The 23,289-nt window shown below is 47.9% G+C and overlaps 1 protein-coding gene across 3 annotated transcripts; it reads left to right on the top strand.

Annotated features, from left to right (window-relative positions):
- Positions 1 to 277: 277 nt before the first annotated feature.
- LOC144137832 (putative phospholipase B-like 2) lies at positions 278 to 23,263 on the top strand. 3 transcript variants are annotated; one of them, XM_077669843.1, is made up of 12 exons: positions 278 to 503; positions 3,657 to 3,867; positions 6,680 to 6,926; positions 8,597 to 8,697; positions 9,878 to 10,095; positions 11,102 to 11,193; positions 11,509 to 11,666; positions 14,707 to 14,799; positions 15,302 to 15,373; positions 16,219 to 16,371; positions 21,558 to 21,717; positions 23,021 to 23,263. In XM_077669843.1, exons 2-12 carry the CDS (start codon positions 3,689 to 3,691, stop codon positions 23,201 to 23,203), a joined length of 1,656 nt encoding a protein of 551 aa, XP_077525969.1. In that variant the 5' UTR covers positions 278 to 503; positions 3,657 to 3,688; the 3' UTR covers positions 23,204 to 23,263. The 3 variants fall into 3 exon arrangements, with proteins under 3 accessions (XP_077525969.1, XP_077525967.1, XP_077525970.1); XM_077669841.1 differs by having other exon boundaries at positions 279 to 503; positions 3,654 to 3,867; XM_077669844.1 differs by lacking the exon at positions 278 to 503 and having other exon boundaries at positions 3,640 to 3,867.
- Positions 23,264 to 23,289: the final 26 nt, after the last annotated feature.

The raw sequence follows: 23,289 nt of genomic DNA, 5'->3' as shown, positions 1-23,289 counted from the left end.
TCCGCTTCAAGCACTTCACCGGCTGATTCGACAAACAGGAGGTGGACGCCGGCATCATGGAGATCGGAGAAATGAGGCCGAATAAACGTCAAACCAAGGAGCCTAAAGAAAGAAATCTCCTTGCAAGAGACATGAGGAGAAAGGGTACCAGTGAAACCTCCTTTTATCTGAGATGTTGAGGCTTTGTTCGTTGTTGCAGACACGGAAGGCAAGCGAGTGTCCTATCTCGAGTACCACGTGACAGCCATTGATAGGGGAAGACGGGAAAGTTCACGGCACGCCTTGGTTTTGCCCCTCTGCGCTGGCATATAAGGGGCGAGACAACGCCGGGAAATCGCTCCGAAGTTTCACATTTCAACCGGCCGAGCGTCGCCACAGCCTATCAGACAGGCGGAACGAGACTCGCTGAAGAAGCAGCATTGAGGCGAGCCGAGAACGCACAATCAGCTGCTGGGCGTGAATCGCCTGCGGAACGGCGGAGTAGAACGTCACTGCTCTGTTTGGTGAGTGCCTTCGTCAAAATAGCGGATACCATTTGTTTCCGGAGATCTGTTTACGAGTAAACAGCGCCATAGCGAGAGCCAGGGCTTCATTCACGGCATAGCACTTGTGACCACTCTCCTCTTTCGGCATGCACTCTTTCCACCTTAGGGCGCGATGTAAATTTTTACTTTCTTTGTGGCCAGTCGCATTTTATGTCTGGTATTGACCCCAGGACCATTGACCTGAAGAATGTACCATGGGAACTTAAGGCGGTTGGTTGAATCTTAAGAAACGATATCAACGCCAATCCATAACGCAAGTGGAAAGAACAGTATGAAATCTAAATGAATAAACAGGGTTGCCAAAAAGGCAGCTTCTCAATGGTGTGCCTAAATAGGCGACGAACGTAAAAAGATAAGGAAAGAAATTTGGCAAGCTCTTCCGTATGGTTAAACAGTGTTGCCCAACTTAAGTTTTGGCTTGTTTTCTCGATATGCCAGAAGGATAGGCACAGGTTAGCGGTACAGCTGAGAAGAAGAGAGAAAAAAAACTAAAGAATGGTTCCACACACCGAACCCATATTTTGCAAAAGCGTAATTTCTCTGTTTTCTGTCATAATGATTTATTTGATTATCATTTTCACTTCAATACAACTGTGATGCGAATATCCAAGGTTAGGGCATATAGACTCAGACTTAAAATTGAAAGTAGTTTCAGTAAGGTGAATGCGAGTGGTAATGCCCGAGCGGAGGCAGTGCCGTTTGGTAATGCACGATAGCAGACGATTCGCTACTCTGCATATCAGGTACAGATATAGCACAGGGCTCTGTGAATGGCAAGCAAAACGAACGCAGCTAGTTTATGAGCTAGAAGTACGACATTGTATGTGACACGAGCACTTACGGGTGTCCGTAAGTAGCTCGTATTTCCATTATGTAGAAAAGGTATATTGGTGAGAGTCATCGTTTATCAAATATAAATGCAAACTATGGCATTGTGCGCTTATTTGGCATGTACGCAAGTGACTTCTACACTGTCTGGGAAACTGATTCTCTTGCTTGTCCCATCATAATACTTGATGTTCCAACGATTCAAAACGCAGTTTTATAGTCTTGCACGGAATTTTTCAAAAGGTGCAAACGAATCGATTAAAACTTCACTTAGGCGCGCGATCTGCGAATGGTTGCTCTAATGCTGAGCAAAGTTGACGGTGCTAGGTATCAGCCGGGAAGAAATTAAGGCGAAAAAAATGCTAGTACTGGTGTCAAATTTACCAGGCAAGCTGTTGTAAGCAAAGAAGAACAATTAAATTGAAAAGAAAATTGTGGAAGTTATGGTCTAGCTTGCAATCGAACCCGAGACCTCTGGAGCCGAGCTTGCATCCCCAAAACCACCACAGTTGGTGGTGCGTGTGCGTTGTGGCATTCGACTTAAAAATATGTGTTAGAGCCATTGCTGAGGCCCACACGAGTAACTTGAGCAAGATAAAACAGAAGTAGCAATTAGGCCACTAGCAGAGTGCGCTGCCGCTAAATGTCCTCTTTGCTTGGCGATGCGAGTACGGATATGTGCTGAGTGATAGTGACGGAGAGGAGGAAAAACGCAACGGGAAAATTATGGCGATGATGACAATGATAAGACAAGTTCGGCAATTGGGAAATGATTCTGACGACAATAATAACTTTATTTGGTGCAAAACTGGGGAAGGGAGGAAGCGGAAGTGAGAGTCCTGCTCGGTTTGTTTTCCTCGGGTGGTTGCCTGCAGCCCTTTTAGGTTTCAGGTTTTATTGAAAAATTTTTGCATATAAGAAAGAACAATGGCAATTATTATTATTATGTTAAATGTGCTTGTACAGTTCGTGGCAGAGCCTCGCAAGCCCAGACCAACTGAGTGAGTGCGGCGGGCTGTTTTCACCACTTGCAGTGATCTTTGTACAATTCGATATACAGTGTGATCAAAGTTAAGTCTACAGGTTTTTTAAAAATTAGGCGCTGAGATTTACGTGACGACCACCCCTACAGCGAGGTTATGCGCCCAAGGGGACACAAAATGAGGTGGTAATTATTGATTTCTGTGGCTTAATTAACTAAAATTGTATAATTATCTTTTTAGTTGGTGCAGTAGGCAGGCATGTTTGTACTGAAAAGTTAGAGGCAATCGTGTTTCTACGCAGTTTCAGTGGGCAGAATTCTTCTAGAGCACCCGTACTCCGAGATATCGAACTTCAAAGTGTATTTGCCGTTCGCATGTTTACGCATGCAATGAAGTGGAAGTGAGGACCGGCGCGAAGCTCCTCGCATTTGTGACGTGCCTGCTGTGTACGCTTTCTAGAGGCAAAAATGATAACCGGCATCCTTTCAGTCTTGGCTGTCGTTATCGGAATCTGCAGAACTCGGAACCGCAATCGAAACACAGAACAACGGGGAGAAGCTTTGCGCCGGCCTTCGCTGTCTAGCATGGGTAATCATGCGAACGGTAATTAAACTTCGCAGTTGTATATCTTGGAGTACGGATACGGATGCGCCAGAAGAATTCTTCCAAATGAAACTGCGTACAAACACGACCGCCTCTAACTTTTCAATACAAACATGCCTTCTTATACTGCAGCCACTAAAAAGTTAATTATTCAATTTTTGTTAATTGAGCCACGTACATCAAAATTATCATCTCATTCTGTGTCCCCCTGGACGCACAAGGTCACTGTAGGAGTGGTATCCATGTCCCTCTAAGCGCCTAATTAAAAAAAAAAACCTGTCGACTTAATTTCGATCACCCTGTATATGTGGCGAAATGATACGGGATTAGAGATCGCATCAGCCTGTAGGGGACGCCGGGCTACAGATAGATCTAGTAAGCATTGGATGCGCTGCGGGATATTTCTGGCGCTCCATGTAACAATGTTACGTGGTGCTCCGGTAGGCCACCACCACGCCGTGGCCCTAATAGCAAGCGTCGTCGAGACAACCCCGGGAACTGAGTCCTTGGGCCACCTCGCTCGTTTCCTGGGAGAGATGCATGGGCCGGTGTACGGATTAATGCTTTTGCATTCACTGCATAACAGGAATGCTTAGTTGCTCTCGCAGTTTTTTATGCTTCAGACCCTGTGTTTGGGCGCAGCGTAACATTCAGCCTTTTCGAGTACTTATCCCGTTTAGCGGGGTCCTTGCAGAAGAAGCTTCGGGAGGACCCACTGGAGAGGCAGGGATGCTGTGGACTATCAGCGCCTTGCTGATAGTGGCCCTGGGTCAGGCGGCCTTCGGCCTCGACGCCTGGGTCAAGCTCAACACGGTTCCGCCAACCTTTCAAGTGAAGACTGGACACCACGGGGGCAGCCCGGACGCCGTAGCATGGGGCTCGTTCCGCAACGCCATCAACGATACTGGGTATGCTGCGGAGCGGAGAAAGCGGGCTGTTTTGGCCGCATCAGGAATATTAATGTTCTTATTTATATTCATTGTTAGCGTCAATTTTATCTTATTATGATTATTTTTATTAGTATTGATGATGTTGTACTGGTTATTGATGGCAAGTCCGAAGTGAAACTGACCATAAAATTCCTGGGTAACGCATTGCCACCTCACAGAGATGTGACGGCTTAAGAAGATGGGGCCAGTTATCGAACGGTGCTGCTATCTGATACCCTTATCCGAACCTTAACACTTCTATGAACTCGCCGTACGATCTTTTGTGAGAATGCTGCGCGGCTCCCTACTAGCTCTCGACGCGGTATCCCGTACGGCCTCTCACTGTTCGTCTGTAACGCTTTCCAAACAACAAAGCTTTGCTCTGCGCATGCATTCCCATCAGCGTGCGATGCATTGTGCGGGAGTCAGGGAAACCGGGCCTGCCGACTCCATTTCCACTCTTGCCACGACTGTCTCAATATTTCTGGCGACATGGCTCATCGCGGAACGCTAGTATTTAGGCGTTTCTGCTCGCCGCACCAGATATGGGAGGGCCGCCAGTCGTTCCGCAGATCATACGCACACCACGTCTCTTGTGCGGTACTGCCCTCTCCGCTATGACCGTTCTATGATGGCCGCAGTGCCTGCACTATATCCCTGCGCGCCACGCTTAGATTACACATCGGCTCCCGCTATTTAAACATTTAGTGCCTTAACCACAGATACAGCGCTCCTACAGCTTCTAGCGAGTCACTCAGTGATTATTTCGACCCGTCTAGCCTGCACTAGTGCAGCTTTTGGGGTCCGCACCGGACCGGGATGGACGGCCTTTTATGCGTCACCATGCGAAACCTCTTCTCTGTCGACAACGTAAAGCGCAGCTTGGTTTTTCTGGTGGAGCACACCATGTCATGGCGAAGAGTGAAGGTGCAGCGCTGCTCTCCCGTCTTGAATGATGAAAACATGAATGTGCGAAAGGTGGTCCAGTGTGCAGCTGAGTAGGCTTCGGTAATGAGTGCATGTGAGAGGAATGAATGCCAATTATAGTCGGTGCCGAAATTCATAAAAAGTATCCAAAACCGCATCCAGAGTATCGCAGCTGCGTTGTCGGGCACGAAATGGTTCAGAATTCTGAATACATAGCACAATTTTTCACCAGACTAACATCCACTTTCTCGCATGTGGAAGTTCTTTCCCGTCATCAGATTGATTTCGAAGAGCGGCGACAAGCTGTTGCTGCCGTGGTCTGGGCCGGTTCGAGCCGCTTCCAGTGCCGTGCGGGCAGGCGCGCCAGCATGTTTGCAAGCACAGCCGACGTGCGTGCGGATCGTTTCCGAGTGCTGAAAACGTTCCATGATTGCCTTCTGTATTCATTTTTTTCCCGAACGTTGCGCGGAATTTACAAATTTAGCACAGCTTTTGCCGTAGTCGATCGGGTAGACTGGGAGACGAGCCGCTGCTCACGGGCAGTCGCGCTGACTGCGAGAGCGACGCAAAGAACGCAAGCACCTCTTGGGGCCAGCTTTGGGGCGCCCGCTATTTAAGGGTCTTCGTGTCCTCCGAACGCCAGGTGATTTTTTTTTCGCCTCCGCTGACGCGCTACCACGTGCGTCCGAACCGACTTTTGCGATTTTGAACACTGCGGCTGCGGCAACTGCGGTTAGCGTGACCGAGCTGAGGTGGCAAAGCTCAGTTTGTGTTAATCGTGGTTAGAGAGGTAACCACAGTTTCGTACGTCGGTTAAACGTAACGGTTTAACGTAACTGCAGTTACTTCCGCCGTGTAACCATAGTGGAACGCAGCAAACGGTTTTGTCTAACCGCGGTTTGCTTAACCGTGGTTAACAGTGTCCGTGTAACTAGGGTATAACAATTGCTTAAATTGACCATCGCGTGTTGTCTGGCGGCGCACGTGCTGTCATTTGATTGCAGCGAATAATTTTAGTTCTAGCAATACCAAATGCATGGATAGGGGGGCAACCGTACGAAGTGCCTCAAACCCCACTGCCTAGATCGTAATCACGCACCTACGCACGTGCTAATATGGTAAGCGGTTGCTGTTTCTGTGACAGCAAAAAGGGCAGAGTTGAAAATTTTTGTCAGTTAGGCGCCTTGATTTTGTAATAACGCAATTTTTCGAAGTTTCTGCACGCAAAGCTTTTCTTTGCTTCACCGCACAGCACGCGCACGCACACCGCAGTGCCAGCACCGCTTGGGTACAGCGTACCGCCCGCCAGCGAGACGTCAATTGCAGCATAAAAAGCGCTGTTCACAAGTGAGGTTGGAGCGCCTGCAGCACATTTAAGCGCATTTGCGCCACTCCGGCGCGAGTGACGCTGCCTGACAGCGGGGCTGAAGCGCTGCGAAGCAGCGCCAGCGGCTTTCAGCGCCGCCATCAGCGCAAACCATCGCTTTCAGTGGATTCCAGCGCAAAAATGACGCTGAAATACGCTGACTTTTTCGATAGGGAACTATCAAAAATGGCACAAGGAAAGCATCGCACAAATTGAGAATAATTATTATAGGCGAAAAGGTTTCCCAATGTTCATACAACATCGATTCATCAGCGGTGTCAGCCATCTGCCGGACGCCGCGATAGCTCAGATGGTAGCCGACGCATGATGCACAAATTAAATACAGAGTGCCGCAATTATTACGGAGGATATTTCTACGAATCGCTTTGTATGTGCAGTCGGTGCGCATTTGACGACGGATGCGGAAAAAAATGTGTTTAGGCGCCGCCTGGATGTTGTGGAACGCCTGCTTCCGTTTGTGTCTTTGCGCCGCGACAGCTTCGGATTCCTGGAAATCAGCACCAACGAGAAATTCCCGGACGAGTACCAGGCGTACGCTGCAGGGTTCCTTGAAGGCTACCTCACAAAGGACCTGATAAGGATGCATTTCGACAACCAGTGGGCCAACTACTGCGACAATGAGACAGCCTACTGCAAGAAGCTGGACAAGTTCTTCAACGACAACGTTCGCCATATGAACGAGCAAGCGGCCCAGTACCGATCCGCCGACCCGTACTGGCACCAGGTTCGTCTGCTGCATTATCTCTTGCAAGCAATTGGCGCGGATACAATGCAAAATAACCACATCCATGGATTAATTACGTGGCTATTTTATTACGTGGCAAGGCATGTATTTAAATTATTGCATATCTTGTTTAACTAACACAAGACATTTCAAAATAGTTCATTTAGTACAGTTTTTGGGATATATATTACAAATTCTTGATTGATTGATTGTAGGGTTTAACGCGCCGACGAAACGCAGGCGATGAGGCGCGCCGTAGTGGAGGGCTCCGGATTAATTTTGACCACCTGGGGATCTTTAACGTGCGCCGAAATCTCGTACACACGGGCGTTTTTGCTTTTCGCTTCTATCAGAAAAGCGGCCGCCGCGGCCGGGAATCGAACCCGCGACCTCGTGCTCAGCAGCGCAACGCCTTAGCCACTGAGCCACCGCGGCGGGTTATATTCCAAATTCAAAGCAGCTCCCGGAGACCAAAAACACCGACGCTAAAGCAGCGGTTCGAAAATAAATGTTTTTTAGGGGCATTATTTTCCGAACTTCCTCAGGATAATTCTCTTGAACGTAGTTTTCCTCCTGCCGGCGGATTGCAGGAATGTGTCTGAATGGCGACTCAGGTTGCGCCCTGCCTCGCCAAAGATAACTTTCTCTCTCAATTTAAACCTAGCGCTGGAGCAAAATATTTATAGTAAATTGCTCGAAAGGTTCACTTACTCTATAATGTAGTGAACTGAATCTTTATTAGAGCAAATGCAATATATAGGAGGTATATCTGGACAAGCACTGCAACACTGAGGAAGTTTCACAGCACCGCATTGCAACACTCGGAATATTGCTAGAAAGGCTGCTTATCATGCGGTTGGGCTTGTGCGTACGCCGCGGCTGATGCTACTCAGCTTTAGAGCGTGTAGGCATTGCGGTACAGGTACATACGTACGCAGTGTCGGTGACAACGGTAAAATCTTTGACTAAGCTTTCACACACTTTGCTTTTAATGTTCGCTCACGGCACCATTCTTAGGCATTGCTCAGAATCACGCGTGGTCCAGCAGTTTTTATATTGCAAAGCGAAAAATTTCCTGTTAAAATTGGGGTTTAACTCTATAGCTATACCCGTGGACTATGAGGGGAGCCGTACCGCAAGCGCCTGCAGAATAATTTAGACTACCTGATGGTGTTTAACGTACGCGGAAATTTCGACGCTCGGGCGTTTTTTTTTGTTTTTTACTTCAGCCCGAAACACAGGCCAGCAATCGAGCCTGCATCCTACTCAATTGTATATTGTTATCCCTTTCTGTTGGTATTAAGGGCGTATGGCTGCTGAGAAGCAAGTACTCTACTGCCAAAGAAGTAACTTTATATGCAAAGGAATTTTATTCCGATTTCAGCGTTGCTTTTACCGCGCAACTTTCGTACAGCATACACGCGCACGATGCCCATGGTCAACCAAACCAATTAAAATCTACGTAACCTTAGCCTGATCTCCAGGGTAACCGCTGCTACTAATGTGCCCAGCTTCGAGCATGAAGACGTTCCTCTATTATTTATAAGATTTAGCCTGCTTTACAGACAAGTAGCCGGGACAAGTGTAGTCCAGAAATTCTACCAGATTTACAAAATATATCGAGGAGTTTGTTAATTTCTTTATGCGACTGTTTCTCCTTTACGTCACAGGTCGACTTAATTCTTAACCAGCTGGCCGGGATTGACGATGCCCGAAAGGGATACAGCGAGTATTTTCCCAGCTGGTCCTACGTGAATGCTACTGATCTGCTGTGAGTATGCCATCGAGCTACTGTGATCGCGCTAGGCAGGATTGCGAGCGCCCTCCCTGTTTTAAAATGGGTACACCTCAATAAAATACAACTGGATGGCAGAGTACGCTGATAGCCCATGTTAAGATTTAAAGCATCTTGGGCTTTTTTTGATGTCTTAAGTAGGGTGAGCAAAGCAAGTTTGTCTACGAGGGTGGGCGATGTAATAAATTGTGATGCGATGGAAGATCTGGACTTAATTGACGTATAGCCAGGGGAAGTCGGGTGTTTGGTGAGGCGGAAATATGGAAATCCGATAATCCGACAGTATCACCTGCGTTTATTCGATGGTGTTCAACGCGTTTGTTTAAAGGATTTCCAGCGTTCTCATGCTCTGTGGCTATTCCAGCGGTTGGTAGGTTAAGGGCAACCAGGTGCGGTTGTGGGCGGGCAACAATTTATGAATCAGGAACTGGAGTAGGCTGGGACGGACCCTGCCGCAAAGCCTCGGCCTATCTTTTTGCATTCATACCAGGGTGACTGCGATTCAACTTGATTCACGTAGCTTCTGTCATTACCGTTTAGATATACAATCGGTAGAAATTCACAGGGCTGTCTAAAAATGCATTGCAATTTAAAGCCGCTTGTCTTCACTGCCAGTTCTTTCCAGCCAGATTTGGGTATAAGCAGGGAAAGAAGTTGAGTTATTTTGGTTTTTAATTTTTCCTGTTTGTTATTTCCAATGGTGTAAATTTACACTACTATAGCAATTAATGGCCCCAACTACGCCAATTGCGTACTTTTGCGCAAATACAAGGTATAGGGCACGGTTGGTTTGCTTTTATGATTTCTTTATTTGTGTTTTTTTTTGCCCTTTCCAGGAATTTCTTATCTTCGTCCTAGCTCGTTTTGGGGGGGGGGGGGAAGGCAGATATATATAGGATTCATATTTTTGATTTCATAAGTTCACTTCTGCAATTTTTATTTTTATATCTTTTACATTGTCTGGTTTATCAAAACTGAATTATCTATCCATTTGCATTATTCCAACGATTATATGTGATAAGTTCACCAATTATGCATTTTCGGGCAAACGCAGGAAGTTTGGGCTTGGATTTTCGGTGAAGAATGTTGCGCATCAACTTATTCTGGGGCTCTTCCCGGTGTTAATTCTGATGCATTGTTGCGCGCACTCCGACAGGTTCCTGAACGCGGACGGCGACCTGGAGGACCTCGAGGGAGCCCTGAAGCGTAGCGTGGCGCGCAAGGTCGCCGGCGACGGTTCCTGCTCGGCGCTGGTCAAGGTGCTGCCGGACAACAGGGACCTGTACTTCTCGCAGGTCACCTGGTCCACCTACGCCAGCATGCTCAGGATTCTCAAGAAGTACTCGCTCCGCTTCCACAAGACCTTCGAGTCCAGTAAGTGCGCGCTCGCGCGATGCATGCCGCACGCCGGGATACCGCTCAGGCACACGAGCGGTGGCACCAGGACAGCCTTTAAAAATGGCCGCGTATCGGCTCGCTTCACTGCAAATGTCGTCGGAAGGCGAGAGCCTTCGATTGTGTCTGCCTCTCAATACCTTTTACTGATGATGATGATTGCTATTGGTTTCTTCTTTGTAGCGGGGTGATGACGTGTCCTCTTACCAAAAAGGACTAATACACTTATGTTTTCTACTCTTGGTTTAATACTAGCGGTGCTTAAGGCAGGCACAAAAAGCTTATTAGGCACAAAATACTTTTTTGCCTGTTACAGGTGGTAACTGTCCTAGGCAATATTCCCCTCTCTGCTTTTCGTCCTACAGCATTCTAATCTACTTTTCGTCGCCTCGACAGCCTTGAAGTTAACTTCCTCTGTGCTACCCATTAATCCTAGGGCTTCTGTAATCCGAATATTTGCCTCATGTAGATTTGGATGGGTACCCTCGCGTTCTAACACTATGTGCCGCATAGTTTCAGTTTACGCTGGCGGCGATCACACGCCAGCAGTCGCGGCCGGCACCCCCCTCCTAGCGAGGGAGTGAGAGCCACCGTGACCTTTTAGCCGGCGAGTAAAGATGTTGTTTCCCCCCCCCCCCCCCCTGTTTCTCTACTCTCTACCCTTCCCTACCCGCACCCTCCATGTTGTTACCCTCCCTTTTCCAGTGATGAATGGGATGAAGTTTGTTCAACTCGATTCAATCTTCGCGCATTCGCTCTGTTCGCGCTCCATCAGTTGGGACGTTTTTTTATTGTTCTTGGAGCTGCAGCTATCGAGGGACATCATTGTGCTCAGTTTTTTGTAGGATTCGCGAACTTCGTTTTCTATTTTTTGTGCATCAGTGGAAAAGAACACCGCAGGAACTATGCTGCACTGGTTAGGATTGTTTGCATAAAAGATGAGCATTTGCAAGTTCTCTGATTCGCGGGCATTCTTTGCCGGCAGATGAACTCATACCCGGCCACACTCTCACGTTTTCGTCATCTCCTGGAAGGATCTTCTCCGGCGACGATTTCTACCTGATATCTTCAGGCCTGGTGAGACACACCGATACTGTTCTACCGTCGCTTATCTGTAGCAGTTAGCGCTGGCCAGCGTTGGAACATTAAACAGTACGCTCGGTTTCAGTGTAAAACGTCTCTATGATGGTTATCCAAGATGCATGGCTTTTTGAGCGTAATCGCTATTTTTTGTCTGATTAACGCTGCAATCAAGTAAGCAAACAAGGTGGCTGCGTCTCTTCACACCGCTTTTATGCTGCTCGCACTGCTGCTCGGCGTTGCAACGAAGGAAAACTGCCTCATGTGGACATCGTGAAGGCTTGATTAATCTGGTGGTGCCCCACTGTGCAGGCAACCATGGAGACGACTATTGGAAACGGCAACCCGGAGCTGTACAAGTACATACAACCCGACACAAACCTCGAATTCGTGCGGAATATAGTGGCCAACAGGCTGGCAACCACGGGAAAAGAATGGGCCGATTTATTCGCCCTGCACAACAGCGGAACGTAAGCTGTGCACATTTCTCTTTCTTTCTCGGCTTCTTTCTGCACGTACATCCGGTGTGAAAAGTTTCTGGGACGCGACTGCAACGATCAAAGTTGATTTTTTTGTTGCCTGGTGACCGAGCTTTTGCTACGCGTGCGGTGGTGATGCTCAGAAGCTTGATGCTTCGCTTACGAATACAATTCAAGCGCTGAGCTATAAGACTAAAGAGAACTTAATTTCGATACTAGAAATCGCGTCCCAGCTAAACATTGGACACCCGGTATACATCTCTCGCCTGACGACCAGAGAAATGTACAGGCATTGCCCTGGGCAAGATAAAACCACAGGGACACCTAATCAACCTTCATGATGTGTAAATCCAATTCGCAGACATGACAGAACACTACTTTTTTCACGAATATGTGTGCGGAAGCACCCCTAATTAATTTCCCGGAATGATTTTAAACAAAGCACACTACCTTCCTTCATAAATTATTATCGGCCACCTCTGTGAACACCTGCGTCTCGGCTGCTACTGCTTGTCACTTGAAATTCAGAAACTGTCATAAAATAATTTTGAATTTTTCTCATTGAGTCGTTATAAATAGCTAACAGGTGTAGCATGACATTAATATCGGTGAAAAAATATGACTTATCCTGGGTTTTTACGGGGCCTTCTCTTTTGCCCCACTTCTCCGCTAAAAAAATTGATGGGGCGATGTGTTTTGTTGATCATCCGCCTTTGTCACATGACGCTGAGCCAAGGCGGGACAAAAACAACCCGTTTTTTTAAAATACCATTATACGCCTGACATGCCATTGAAAACAAGCCCCACCGTTCGGCGTAATCGCCGTCATGCGCGTTCGTAGAGCAGCTACAGCGGTCAAACAATTAGCCTTTGAATGTTGCCAGGTTGCCTGATAACACCGTTATTATCTCATTGAGCTAAGAGGGCTCGCGTGATTGTGGGGAGGAATGCAGTGACGTCATCTCTGCTCACTTTTCATTGTTTCTACAGGCTTCATGGAGCCTATTGTCTTTCTCACTTGTATCACCACCCAAATTCTCAGAGGAACAGTCTGTAGGCTGCCGCATGAGCACGTCCGCCTGACCTTCTAACCCCGAAATAGGAGCTTGAAATGACGTGAAGGCGCATACACTGTCTAATAAAATGCACTGTGAACCGATTCTCGGCATAATACCAGGAAGGCACCTTAATCCCTTGGATAGCGTGCGTGCTGGTTGAGGATGGAATACCATAGCAGCTGCAGGATGTGAAGTGTGGACGGTGCGTATCTGTGTATCTCCCTCGAACATATACACAGGCAACATTATACGATCGTGCATTAAAGTCCGTGAGCTTAGAAGGTCTCAGTGCATCCATAGCTGGAGATAAAATGTGTCTCAGTTCGTAGGATAGAGCAGGGCTTCTTTAGCGAGCTCTGCGGTCCGGTAGCTGTACCAAAAGGCGTGAATTGTAAGACACGTGCACGGCGGGGGAGCAGCATACGTTTGCAATGGACTCGATTACTTCAAATCAATGTGCGCAAATAGAAGCACTTCTACCGAACCGGTAACATATGTGGCAGTGAACAACAACTTGGACGGGAAAGCCAGAAATAAACAAAAAACCTTTCGTAAAAAATGGAGCCCTGCGATGTAAACTTACTTTACGAATAACAAAAAAATGAAGGAAGCTCACACTGCCGCGTAAGACGAAGGTAGCGAAGCTGTACGCAACCTTAACGACCGTCACGAAGGTTTAAGTCCACGATTGCGGCCGATGTGCTTCTTCGCTGCCGCAACGACCTTTACTCCATCATTGTTGCTATAAGTGTTAGCTTACTTCATTTTTTGGAAGTGATAATCATTGGACGTTACCTTGGAGAAGCGTACGCTATGACGGGATATCTCGTTCCGTGCAAGTGTTGCCACGATAACAGTGAACTCTGGAGACTTTCTCGTTACGAGCGAGTGTTGACATGATTATGGCGAACGCTGGTGTGTTTTTTTTTTGTTGCCAATCTTGGCCAAGCTCAATAAGTTGGTATGCTTGGCTTGGCAAACGTGCGCAGGGGACGCTGGCCGGTCGTCGCGAGGCACGCACGCGCGAGTGCTAGGCATTTTCTTGGTTTTGTTAACTGCTGGGCGGTCGCCGCGAGGCTCGTGCTAACGTGCACGCGCTCGGTAATTTCTTGGTATTTTTAACTGCGGAATCGAAAAATTACGATTTACTAAACAGCTTTGCTGTTAAAATAAGGTGCGATGTGGTCATTTTGTGACTTAACGTAGAACATGGAGTCAAGTTCCTATAGGCAATAACTTACTCCCCCCACCATTGACAGCCAAACACAACTGCATTCTGTAATGAACACCGCAAAGTTTGTAGGTTGCACAATTTACTGGGTGAAAATGATGTTTCAAAGTTCATATGAAGTAGCTAAATCCTCCGTTGTTACTCCAACATAACAGTAATTATTACCAAAGTAAGGTCACTCGGCCCGTTTGCCCACGAATACCGTGTGTACCGTGTGTTCCGTGTTCCGAACAGTCTATGTTCATTTTTAAAAACGTAAACACCTCGAGTTGCAGCAAGTTTTCATCAGTACAGTGGTTTAAATTCACTGGGTGAACGCTGCAGGGAATGCACGAAAAAAAAAAAAAAAACTCAACACACGTCAAGATTTTGCATTTGATTACATCCGTCTCTCAGCGCTCCTTTGGGCACAGGTACAGAGTCAGCTACTGAGTTATACTGTCTTCCAGCTGCTCAGAAAGTCTTCTAGCTGCTCATAAACAATACCTGTCGTGGCAGGGTATTTCCTTTGGTTCATGCACAGGACGAGAGGGGGAATTCTGAGCAACCTTGACAAAGGTGCGCACCAGGTTTTAGGTGCATACGTGTATTCTTCGCAGAAATGACCGGGGAAGCAATGGGGCCGGGCAAGACGCCGAAGCTGCGAGAAAATTCTATGGAAGATTTGTTTCAGTGGCGCATGAATACTCAAAGCTTGCAAAAGCTGTCTTTAAGCCAGTCTTATTTTCCTCCCGACGCTCAGATACAACAACCAGTGGATGATCGTAGACTTCAAAAAATTCAAGCCAGGACAGCCTTTGCCCGACGGCCTGCTCTACGTCCTGGAGCAACTTCCGTAAGTAACGATAGAGCTAATGCCCTGCTGTTCCATTTTCTCTGCACATGCCCTCTCTCTGACGTCACAAATTACGTCGGAGGAGGGCAGATTTTTAGAAACGTTTTCCAGTGCATTCCGTTCGATGTCGTCGTCGTCGTCGTCGTCGTCGCAATCATCGTCATCATCATCATCATCATCGTCATCATTTTCTTAGAAGGTGTTGGCGCAACAAAAAGCGGTGAACACACCTTGACAAGGGCCCCAACACCCATAAGTTGACAACGTGAAAGTTCGCACATTTTTTATTTTAAACAGACAACTACAGAAATTATTTAAGCACATGGAATTGAGAAAGGCCTGATAGAATATGATAATAACTCCCAATAGTTATATAAAGAATTGGCACCCCAGCGAGGACATAACCGCACTAAAAAGCGTTTTGAAAAATCAGCTCGTGTTATAATGTACATGTTGCTCAAAAGACAGAATTAGCCGTGAATTTCTTTCGTCCCTAATGCAGCCACTACATCAACATCACGGACGCCACCCATGTGCTGCGGAACCAGTCGTACTGGCCCAGTTACAACACACCGTAAGTACATTTTGTGTTGCCTACTGGCTTACGTTACCGTGACGCGTTTTGAGGGGTGCCCAGCGTAAGCCTGGACTATCTACGGATACAAAAACACCTCTTATTTCGGCGAACAAATAAAAAACGTTTTTATTGTGAGGTTTTATGGTACGCTAAACACACCAGGCAGTGTAAATCACTTCTCAGTCCGCCACTACCATGCGCTTCACTGTCCCGTTGCAGCCCTGTGGGTGAAAACTCAGGTACGCAATCGCCTTTGCTTATTTTAGTATTCGAACAGTAATAGAACAGTATTAGAACAGTGCACACTGACAGGAAGATGAAAAGGAGCTTTATATCGAGCTGTATACAGTGCAACACTTGGGCACTCTGACGCGCTGACTTTATGAGAAGATTTATAATAAAAAGCCGTTTCTTTCAATTTCATATTCATTAATTCAAACATTCCATTTCATGTTGCACATGCGGATAGTTGATGATGTTTTCTGGGAATGCTATTCCACCCAGAACTCAACACCTGTTCTGTTTATTTTTGTTCTACACTGCGTATACACCAGTGAGTAGGAACAGAGCGATACGCGCATAAGTTTTCCTCTGGGTGTCAGGATGGTTTTGATGTGCTCATCTCAAGACAGAATGACTGCCCGACCACGTGTATGGGAGTGGACTGAGTGCGAGTGGAATTCTAATCATGCCAAATTTTCGAGAAGCAACTCGTGATTATTAGTCCGGAAGCAACGCTGATTAATACAAAGCATTTACGCGTGATCAAAGATGTCCACTTTTTGCTATTTATTCTGCATGCAACGGGGGTAATGTACGCTTCCGTCCCTTCCTCGACGCAGATCGTTCGAGTTCATTTTCAACATGAGTGGTCAGCCGGCGGAGGTGGCCAAGTTCGGCGACTGGTTCACCTACGACCGGACTCCGCGGGCGCTCATTTTCAAGCGCGACCACGCTAAGGTGCATGACATGGAGTCCATGATCAAGCTCATGAGGTAAGCCGTCTTCTCTTCAGCACGGTCCGTTCGCCCCTTGTCTCTACGCTCTCTGTAGGGTACACGTAAGCAACGTGCACATGCGCCTCTACCGGAGCTTGGGCGTTGAGGGCGACAGGGTTTTTCCTGGCTGCGGATTATAAGAGTTCCCTTGCTGGCATGCTCCTACCTTAGTATTCAAATGACATGTAGAAAGTGTTGAGACATACGCGGCCACAAATGTTACACGCCCTTGAGGTCTACTTTTTAGTCCTGAAGGGCTTTTATTTCGCACAGCAGTGTCAGGTGCGAAGGGGCAGTGGAAACGGAAAACTAATTTGATTTATAGAATTCATCCGAATGCGCTGATGCAGAAGATGGGCAAAATAACTATACTAGCACCCAGATTTTAAGTAATGTTTAATGAACAGTAGGATATCTCTCTCAATGAAAAAGTGGTATATAACCAAAACGTAGTGCTGGTGACGACTGTAGGGCGTAAATTTGGAACCTGTGAATTACACTTAGATCAGCATTGGTGGGATTTAATAAGAACCGCTGCCCCCCCCCCCCTTCCTTCTACCAGATGACCTAAAATGGGCCTGAATGACTGCATTCTTTCTCGCTCACTCAAGCGAAGCATGCACATGACCTATAAACGCGAGCGATCAATGATTATCATACTTATTATTATTATTATTAGCACAAAGGCCCTCCGGCTGTTCCTGGGCAGACTAATAAACATTGATTCATTGATTGATTGGTTATTATTGGGTAGTAGTAGCAGCAGTAGTATAGATATTAATATTATCATTGTTTTTAGAATCTCCTGTATATCATCATCACTGCGAAAAAATTCCCACCGCCCCCGTAGGGCGCACCCACAAATCCGCCCCTGTAGGTCAGTCCAACGAAAATACAAAAGCCATAGTAAAGGGCTCTGGGTGAGGCACACATACCGCGCAAGGCTCACGTACCGGCCTCGACCCTGAAGTTTTAAGATCGAATGCACTTTATAAGCGACCCCAAACCTTCCACCGCCGGCGGCGCCGTCCGTCCGCAGTCCTCCTCTCTATATATAAAAAAAAACAGCATCCGGCGCCAGGTTTCGATCCGAGGACTTTGCGGCCGCAGCGCGACGCTCTACCGACTAAGCCACCGACGCGTTTTTTTTTCTTTATTGGACTAAGCCACGGACGCGACGCTGATATCAGTGTTAGTAACGCGCCTTATATCTTTAACGCATTCAAACTACGTCGTCAGCGGCGTGCGTTGGCGACACAGCGGCGTTATAGCGGCTTGATAACTGCGTGGTGTACACGTGATACTACAAACCCGATGGAAGAGATGGAAGAGAAGGCGGCGAGGCGGTGGGCTGCGGGGGCCGAGCGCAAGCGCCGCAAGCGGGCCGACAACCGTGCATTCGCACTTTCACATTCTCCCCCTCGGGGAAATGCGGGGGAATTTTTTGGCTTGGAGCGCATTAGTAGCAATTGCACAGCCCATACCCATGTATGCGCTGATGGCTGCGCAGCCCACTGCTTTTCAACATTTGCAAAACAGTCAGCCCATAAGTGGGCCATATTTACTGATTAGTGGTCAACACCTGAGTGCTTAGCATCGGAACCTAAAAAAAAACAGGTTGACTGGGAAGAACAGGTGGACAAAAAAATTCCCGCGCCTTCCCGCGAGGGGAACACGAGTAAATGCAGAGCATTGGGGCCTCAGTACTGGTTGAAGGCAGTGTTGCTTCCATCGCTTCTTCCGTGATGCTGGAGTAGCAGACACGAGTAAACGTGGGAGCGAGCGTCAACCAAGGAAGGAAGGAGCAACGCAGTGACTGAAGCACGAGCGACCGCTAGCCGCTTTATATTTGCAGCGCGCGCATTAGAGGGAGAGCAGTACGGGGGGGGGGGGGGGGGGGGGGAAGCGCGCATGCGCAAGCAGCGCGCGCCCTTCCAGGACCCACCGCGCTGCTATCACGCACCTGTTAGGCCGAGACCGCGACGAAGCGAACAGGCTGACTACGACGCATGCGCGCGCCAGCTGCTGTTGAGAGAGAGGAGGGAAGGAGGAGAGGCGCACCTGCTGCGGACGCGGAGCTGTGGACGCCGTCCGACGCAGGAAGAGGCGAGGCTAAGAAATGCTCTGCATTAAAAAAAAAAAAAAGAACTTGGGGCGTGCTCTGAGGATGCGAGATAACGCTCGCATACTCGGACCGCGCCCGTAGGGTCGGCGGAGACAGCGACTTGCAGGGGGGTGTGGCTGGGGAATCCCCAGTGCCTGTCTGCGTCACGTTGTCTGCGCTTGTCTTGTCACCTTGTCTCTGTCACGTTGTCGGCTAAATCTCCCTGGCGTCTTCGCGAATGTGATTGAGACTTAGGACATTCCTTCTCACGCATTTCTTGACGCACTCGCCCCAGTTAACCGTTCAGAATAATCACAAACTACGCCAAGAACAACAACTAGAGGTAGGAACTTAAGGCAAAATGCCTATTTTACCCTTCAGTCCGTATCAAGCCAATTTAACAATAAGAATGAACTAACGCAAAATAAACATTTTAGGCATTTATTCTGCCTATTACTACCTATCTTGAAGTTCGTGGCTATATGGGCTTTTTAGCGCCTAAAATGCCTTTTGTTGGTTATATTCGCCCTAAAAGGGCCTTATTTATGTTACATATGCATTTTTCGGGTTTTCGACCCCATGTTATGCTAGGAGGTGTCTCTTGACAAGCCTGCAACTGGGCGTTTGTCGCACGCCCTTTGCGAGTAGAATCGGCGTGCCGTGCCGCACACGCGGAGACTCGGAAGCCGTGCTCAAGCTGCCGCACCTCGTCCTCACGTTTTCCCGTGTGACAAGGCCCCTAAAAGCCCGTACGCAGTGACACCAAAACCAACCTGGACACCGGTTGGGCTCGACGTGACCCCAGTCCGCACCAGCTCTTTCCTTTTATGTTCTTCTGTTTCGCTGTAGCCTGTGTCCGGGCATCAACGGCGAAAACTTTTGCCGACAAACACTATCCATTGCTAACGGAATAAAAAAAAAAAACAAGGAAAACAGAAAATGAACGCGACGTCAAAGGCGCCTCCTGGCAGATAACCATTTGAACATCTGACACACGCTTTGTGCCCTGTGACGTCGGGGTAGTCTACGAGATACCGCTTTCATGCGGGGAGGCCTACATCGGCCAGACGGGCAGATGTGTGAATGACCGGGCACGCGAACATAGTTCTCTTAACACGCGCGCGCATTTACCCGCGCATTGCCAAGATGGCAGGCCTGTCAGTCATTTGGAAAAATGCAGACCTTTCTTTGAGCAGATAAGAATTCTCGGCAGGAGTGGTAATACAGTGGCGAGGGAGCTCTTGGAAGCGTTTTATATTAAGCAGAAAGGGGACAAGTGCGTCAGCCATACTTCTGTGTTTTTGCGTGCCAGCGAGTTTGAATTTTTGAAAACGTCAATTTGATCCTGTTCTCTGGTTGATGCGTTCCATGTAGTGTACCGAAGTGCGCGTGCGCATGCTCCTGATGATTCATGTATAAATATGAGACGATGCCTCAATAAATGTTAGTTGCAAGTGAGCGCTTGTCCCGTCGTCCTTCTTCACCGTCGTTGTCCAAGTCGCGCTCTATTTTTTGAATCATAATGCACCAACTTGCCCAACAGATTTGCCTAATGACACACCAAAGTTTCACGGTGAGGCCACGAAGACGTGCACACGCAGCCGTCGATCACGGGTGCGCCTCCGGTCGGCTATATGCAGCACGTGTGGCACAAAAACGGCACGAGGGGCGGGGGTTACAGAACGAGCATCTCGGCACATTTCGAGTAGTCTAGCCACGACAGCCATCCTCTGTCGGACCGGTAACTTTCATGAGCGTTTGCAACCAAGCTTTAAGGGTTAGCTGAGTGATGTTGTTTAATATTTATAGTGCATAATACTGAATGGCGTCATCCTCAGAAGCTTTGCGAGCCATCCACTTCTGCAGGACAGGATGACGCAGTAATTTGTCCGTAAGTATTGCTATTAACTGTACTGTAGCAATGGTATTCAGAGGTCCTGTAAAGAGCTCAGGATGCCGTTTTGTGCTGTCAAAGAGTAAACAGCTGCAGTTAAGATAGCGTATTTCGAGGCGCGTCCGTGTCCTCAAGGACCAGCTACCGATTGTGCCTCTTCTACCAGAGGCCGTTGTTACCCATTGGGGATCTCGGCGCAGGGCGGAAAACTACTACAACAAGCACTTCGGCGCTATTAACAGCTTCGCAGTCAACAAAAGGTTCTCAGCCCAAGCTATTCTACACGGCGCTACACTTAGCGCGACTTGGCACACTGGTGCGCTTATCTTCCATTCTTAGCAGAAAGCTTTTAGCCGCTAAAAACCTATGCGCCACTGTGACTCAGAATGCTGTGCTCATTTTGAAGGTCCGGGACAGGTTCGCCGCAGCCATCACGGAAGAAGCGGTTGCCTTCAGAGCCATTCCGAAGCTTAAATCTGTCTCGGACATAAAGGTGCTGAATTTACTGTGATAAAAGAACTACGAAAGGTTTTGAGCGGCAAGCATGCATTCGAACATTCCAGGCGGAATTAGATCATGCAGCGTTCAGACGTACCAGCACGCTCCACCAACGTCTGCAGACGCTGAGCGCTCGTGTTTCGCACACAAATATCCATTGACATGAGGCACAACTTGTGATTTGTGATGGCTGTTAAGCCTCTCCTTTAGCGTCGAATCACCCCACGCAGATATGTCGAAATAGCGACACTTGTGTGGCCTATTTTCACCAGGAAAGTAGAATTGCTTTCTCACAACACACGATTTTTCCGCTATTTTCATCGCAAGTAAAAAATGTGTCCTAAAATACGCTGCTGAAGTAAATACTAATTGAGCCTATATATTCCTAAACTATAGTGTTTTATGCATATATATGCCTAGAAGACACCTTTCAGTGCCTATTATAGGCGCCTAAAACCTCAATTTTTCGTGCCTACAGTTCCGGTCTCTAACAATAGCATTAAAAATATGTCCCACGCCAGTTCATTTCAAGATGTGTGTCGATTCCCGCTTCTCCGTGGGATTTTAATTTTTTTCTTCTCATCTCGCATAGCAAGGTAGGCGCAGTGGCTTGGCTAACGTCTCCTCCAATATTTACAAATTTAGAAATTATCCGTCTTTTCTGTCTGATTTTCTTTTGCGGTGCAGGTACAACGATTACACTAAAGACCCCCTGTCCCGGTGCAACTGTACTCCACCGTACAGTGCCGAGAACGCCATCTCTGCACGAAGCGACCTCAACCCTCCTGACGGAAAGTACCCCTTCAAGGCTCTCGGACACCGGGGGCATGGCTCCACCGATATGAAGGTATACGCTTGTGCATACGGCAGATTAAAAGTCATGGTACGCGTCTTGATGCAGATTCGTTCTAGGTTGTGGGAAAAGCCGCCCGTGATTCATTTCTGTGGTGTAGCCGGTCCAAATAGATCTTGCTTGCTCTCTTAAACTTGGGAGCACCAGACTCAGCATAAATTCTTCTAATGCGTATTTGTTCTAATGGACATGGTCCAATGCACGTTTGCGAATATGTGCTACTGTGAGCTAGGCTTCAGAGTACGCACACGGGCTCCAAAGGCAGTGCACAGGCTTCACGCGCACATATTCGTTCTTGTTTACACACCTAGTGCACTGAACAAGTGAACTGAGACGGTCTAGTTCGTGCATGCGCACCTAGTGCGTGCGCACTAAAAAGTCACTTTGGCGTTTGCTTGCCTATTATTTTAACCCTGGGACTCGAATGCTGTCTTAATGAACTACGCCAACAAGACACATTGTGTAGTGTATTAACGTTTTCAGCTACGCCTTGGCCTGATAAATCCAGAGTTTATAGGCAAGGCGCCTAAATGATTAACGTAAATCCAGTTCTGGGGATTGCTGTGTAAAGGGCGAAACATGTGTGGGGAACGACACTTTTTCGCCCACGCTTTCGCTCTTTGAAAAAAAAAAAAAAAAATCCCGGCAAAGCTCAAGAACACGCGTGGAAAATGCAGGACCGGTTTTGGGGGTGGAAACAAAAATCCCGGGCCATCTATAATAATAATATAAAAATAATAATAATGACTTCATTATTATTATATTATCACTAACTAAACTCTACTAAAGGGAATTCTGAGGAGGAGATAAGCATGCAGTGTAAAAGTGTACTCTTGGCGCCTTGGCGTTTTTGCCCACGGAGATCAAACCGTTGGGGGGTAGAGGTATACAGATTTGCTGCAAGTCTCGTCTCTTTGAAGCACGAAGCGCTCTAGCGCGTGACGTTGGAAAACGAGTGTCCCGGTGTGTTTTTGTAGTACGCGTTACGTTCTAGAGTGCGGCGTTAGAAAAACAGCGTCCCGGTGTTTTAGTACCCTGTCTACACGAAACGACGACGAGGGCAGGAGACGCCGACAGCCCGAGCCCCTCAGGGGTTTCGCCCCAAAAACATATGCGGAAACGCGTCGTTCTCCGCACATATGTGTTGTCCTTTACAAATGAATCCACGCTATCATTGTTTGCGTTATAATAAGTGGTCGCGGCTGTGTAAGTGTGCTGCGGGTTTTTAGACCAATTAACGTACAATTTTACCTCTGACCCTCTGTCTTCTCTCTGCTCTATTTCGCCCCGGTCACAGCTGACCAACAGCAGCCTGTTCACGAAGCTGCAGTTCACGGCCGTGGGCGGCCCCACGTGGGACCAGGTGCCCCCGTTCCGCTGGAGCACGTCGGGGCTCAAGGACCGCCACGAGGGACAGCCCGACCTGTGGCAGTTCACGCCCTTCACCCACGTCTGGAGCTCCGACGACGACGTGTATTAGCCAGGCGACGGCCCGCGCTCCTGGCGAAATAATAAAGTTTACCCGACGCTCTGCGGTTTAGCGAGTGCTGTACATGTGATTCACCT

The sequence above is a fragment of the Haemaphysalis longicornis genome, unplaced genomic scaffold, assembly GCF_048455015.1.
Source record: "Haemaphysalis longicornis isolate Haplotype H1 unplaced genomic scaffold, Haemaphysalis longicornis Haplotype H1 scaffold_5, whole genome shotgun sequence".
NCBI lineage: Eukaryota > Metazoa > Arthropoda > Arachnida > Ixodida > Ixodidae > Haemaphysalis > Haemaphysalis longicornis.
The sequence above is the reverse complement of the archived record's forward strand: the minus strand, read 5'-3'. Positions and strand labels throughout refer to the sequence as shown.

Bases quoted from the DNA above. Each gene is read 5' to 3' on its own strand.
- LOC144137832 (XM_077669843.1), top strand. From the start codon at position 3,689: ATGCTGTGGACTATCAGCGCCTTGCTGATAGTGGCCCTGGGTCAGGCG. The intron at 6,927-8,596 runs GTTCGTCTGCTG...TTTACGTCACAG, and splicing joins CCGACCCGTACTGGCACCAG to GTCGACTTAATTCTTAACCA. The intron at 11,667-14,706 runs GTAAGCTGTGCA...CCCGACGCTCAG, and splicing joins GCCCTGCACAACAGCGGAAC to ATACAACAACCAGTGGATGA.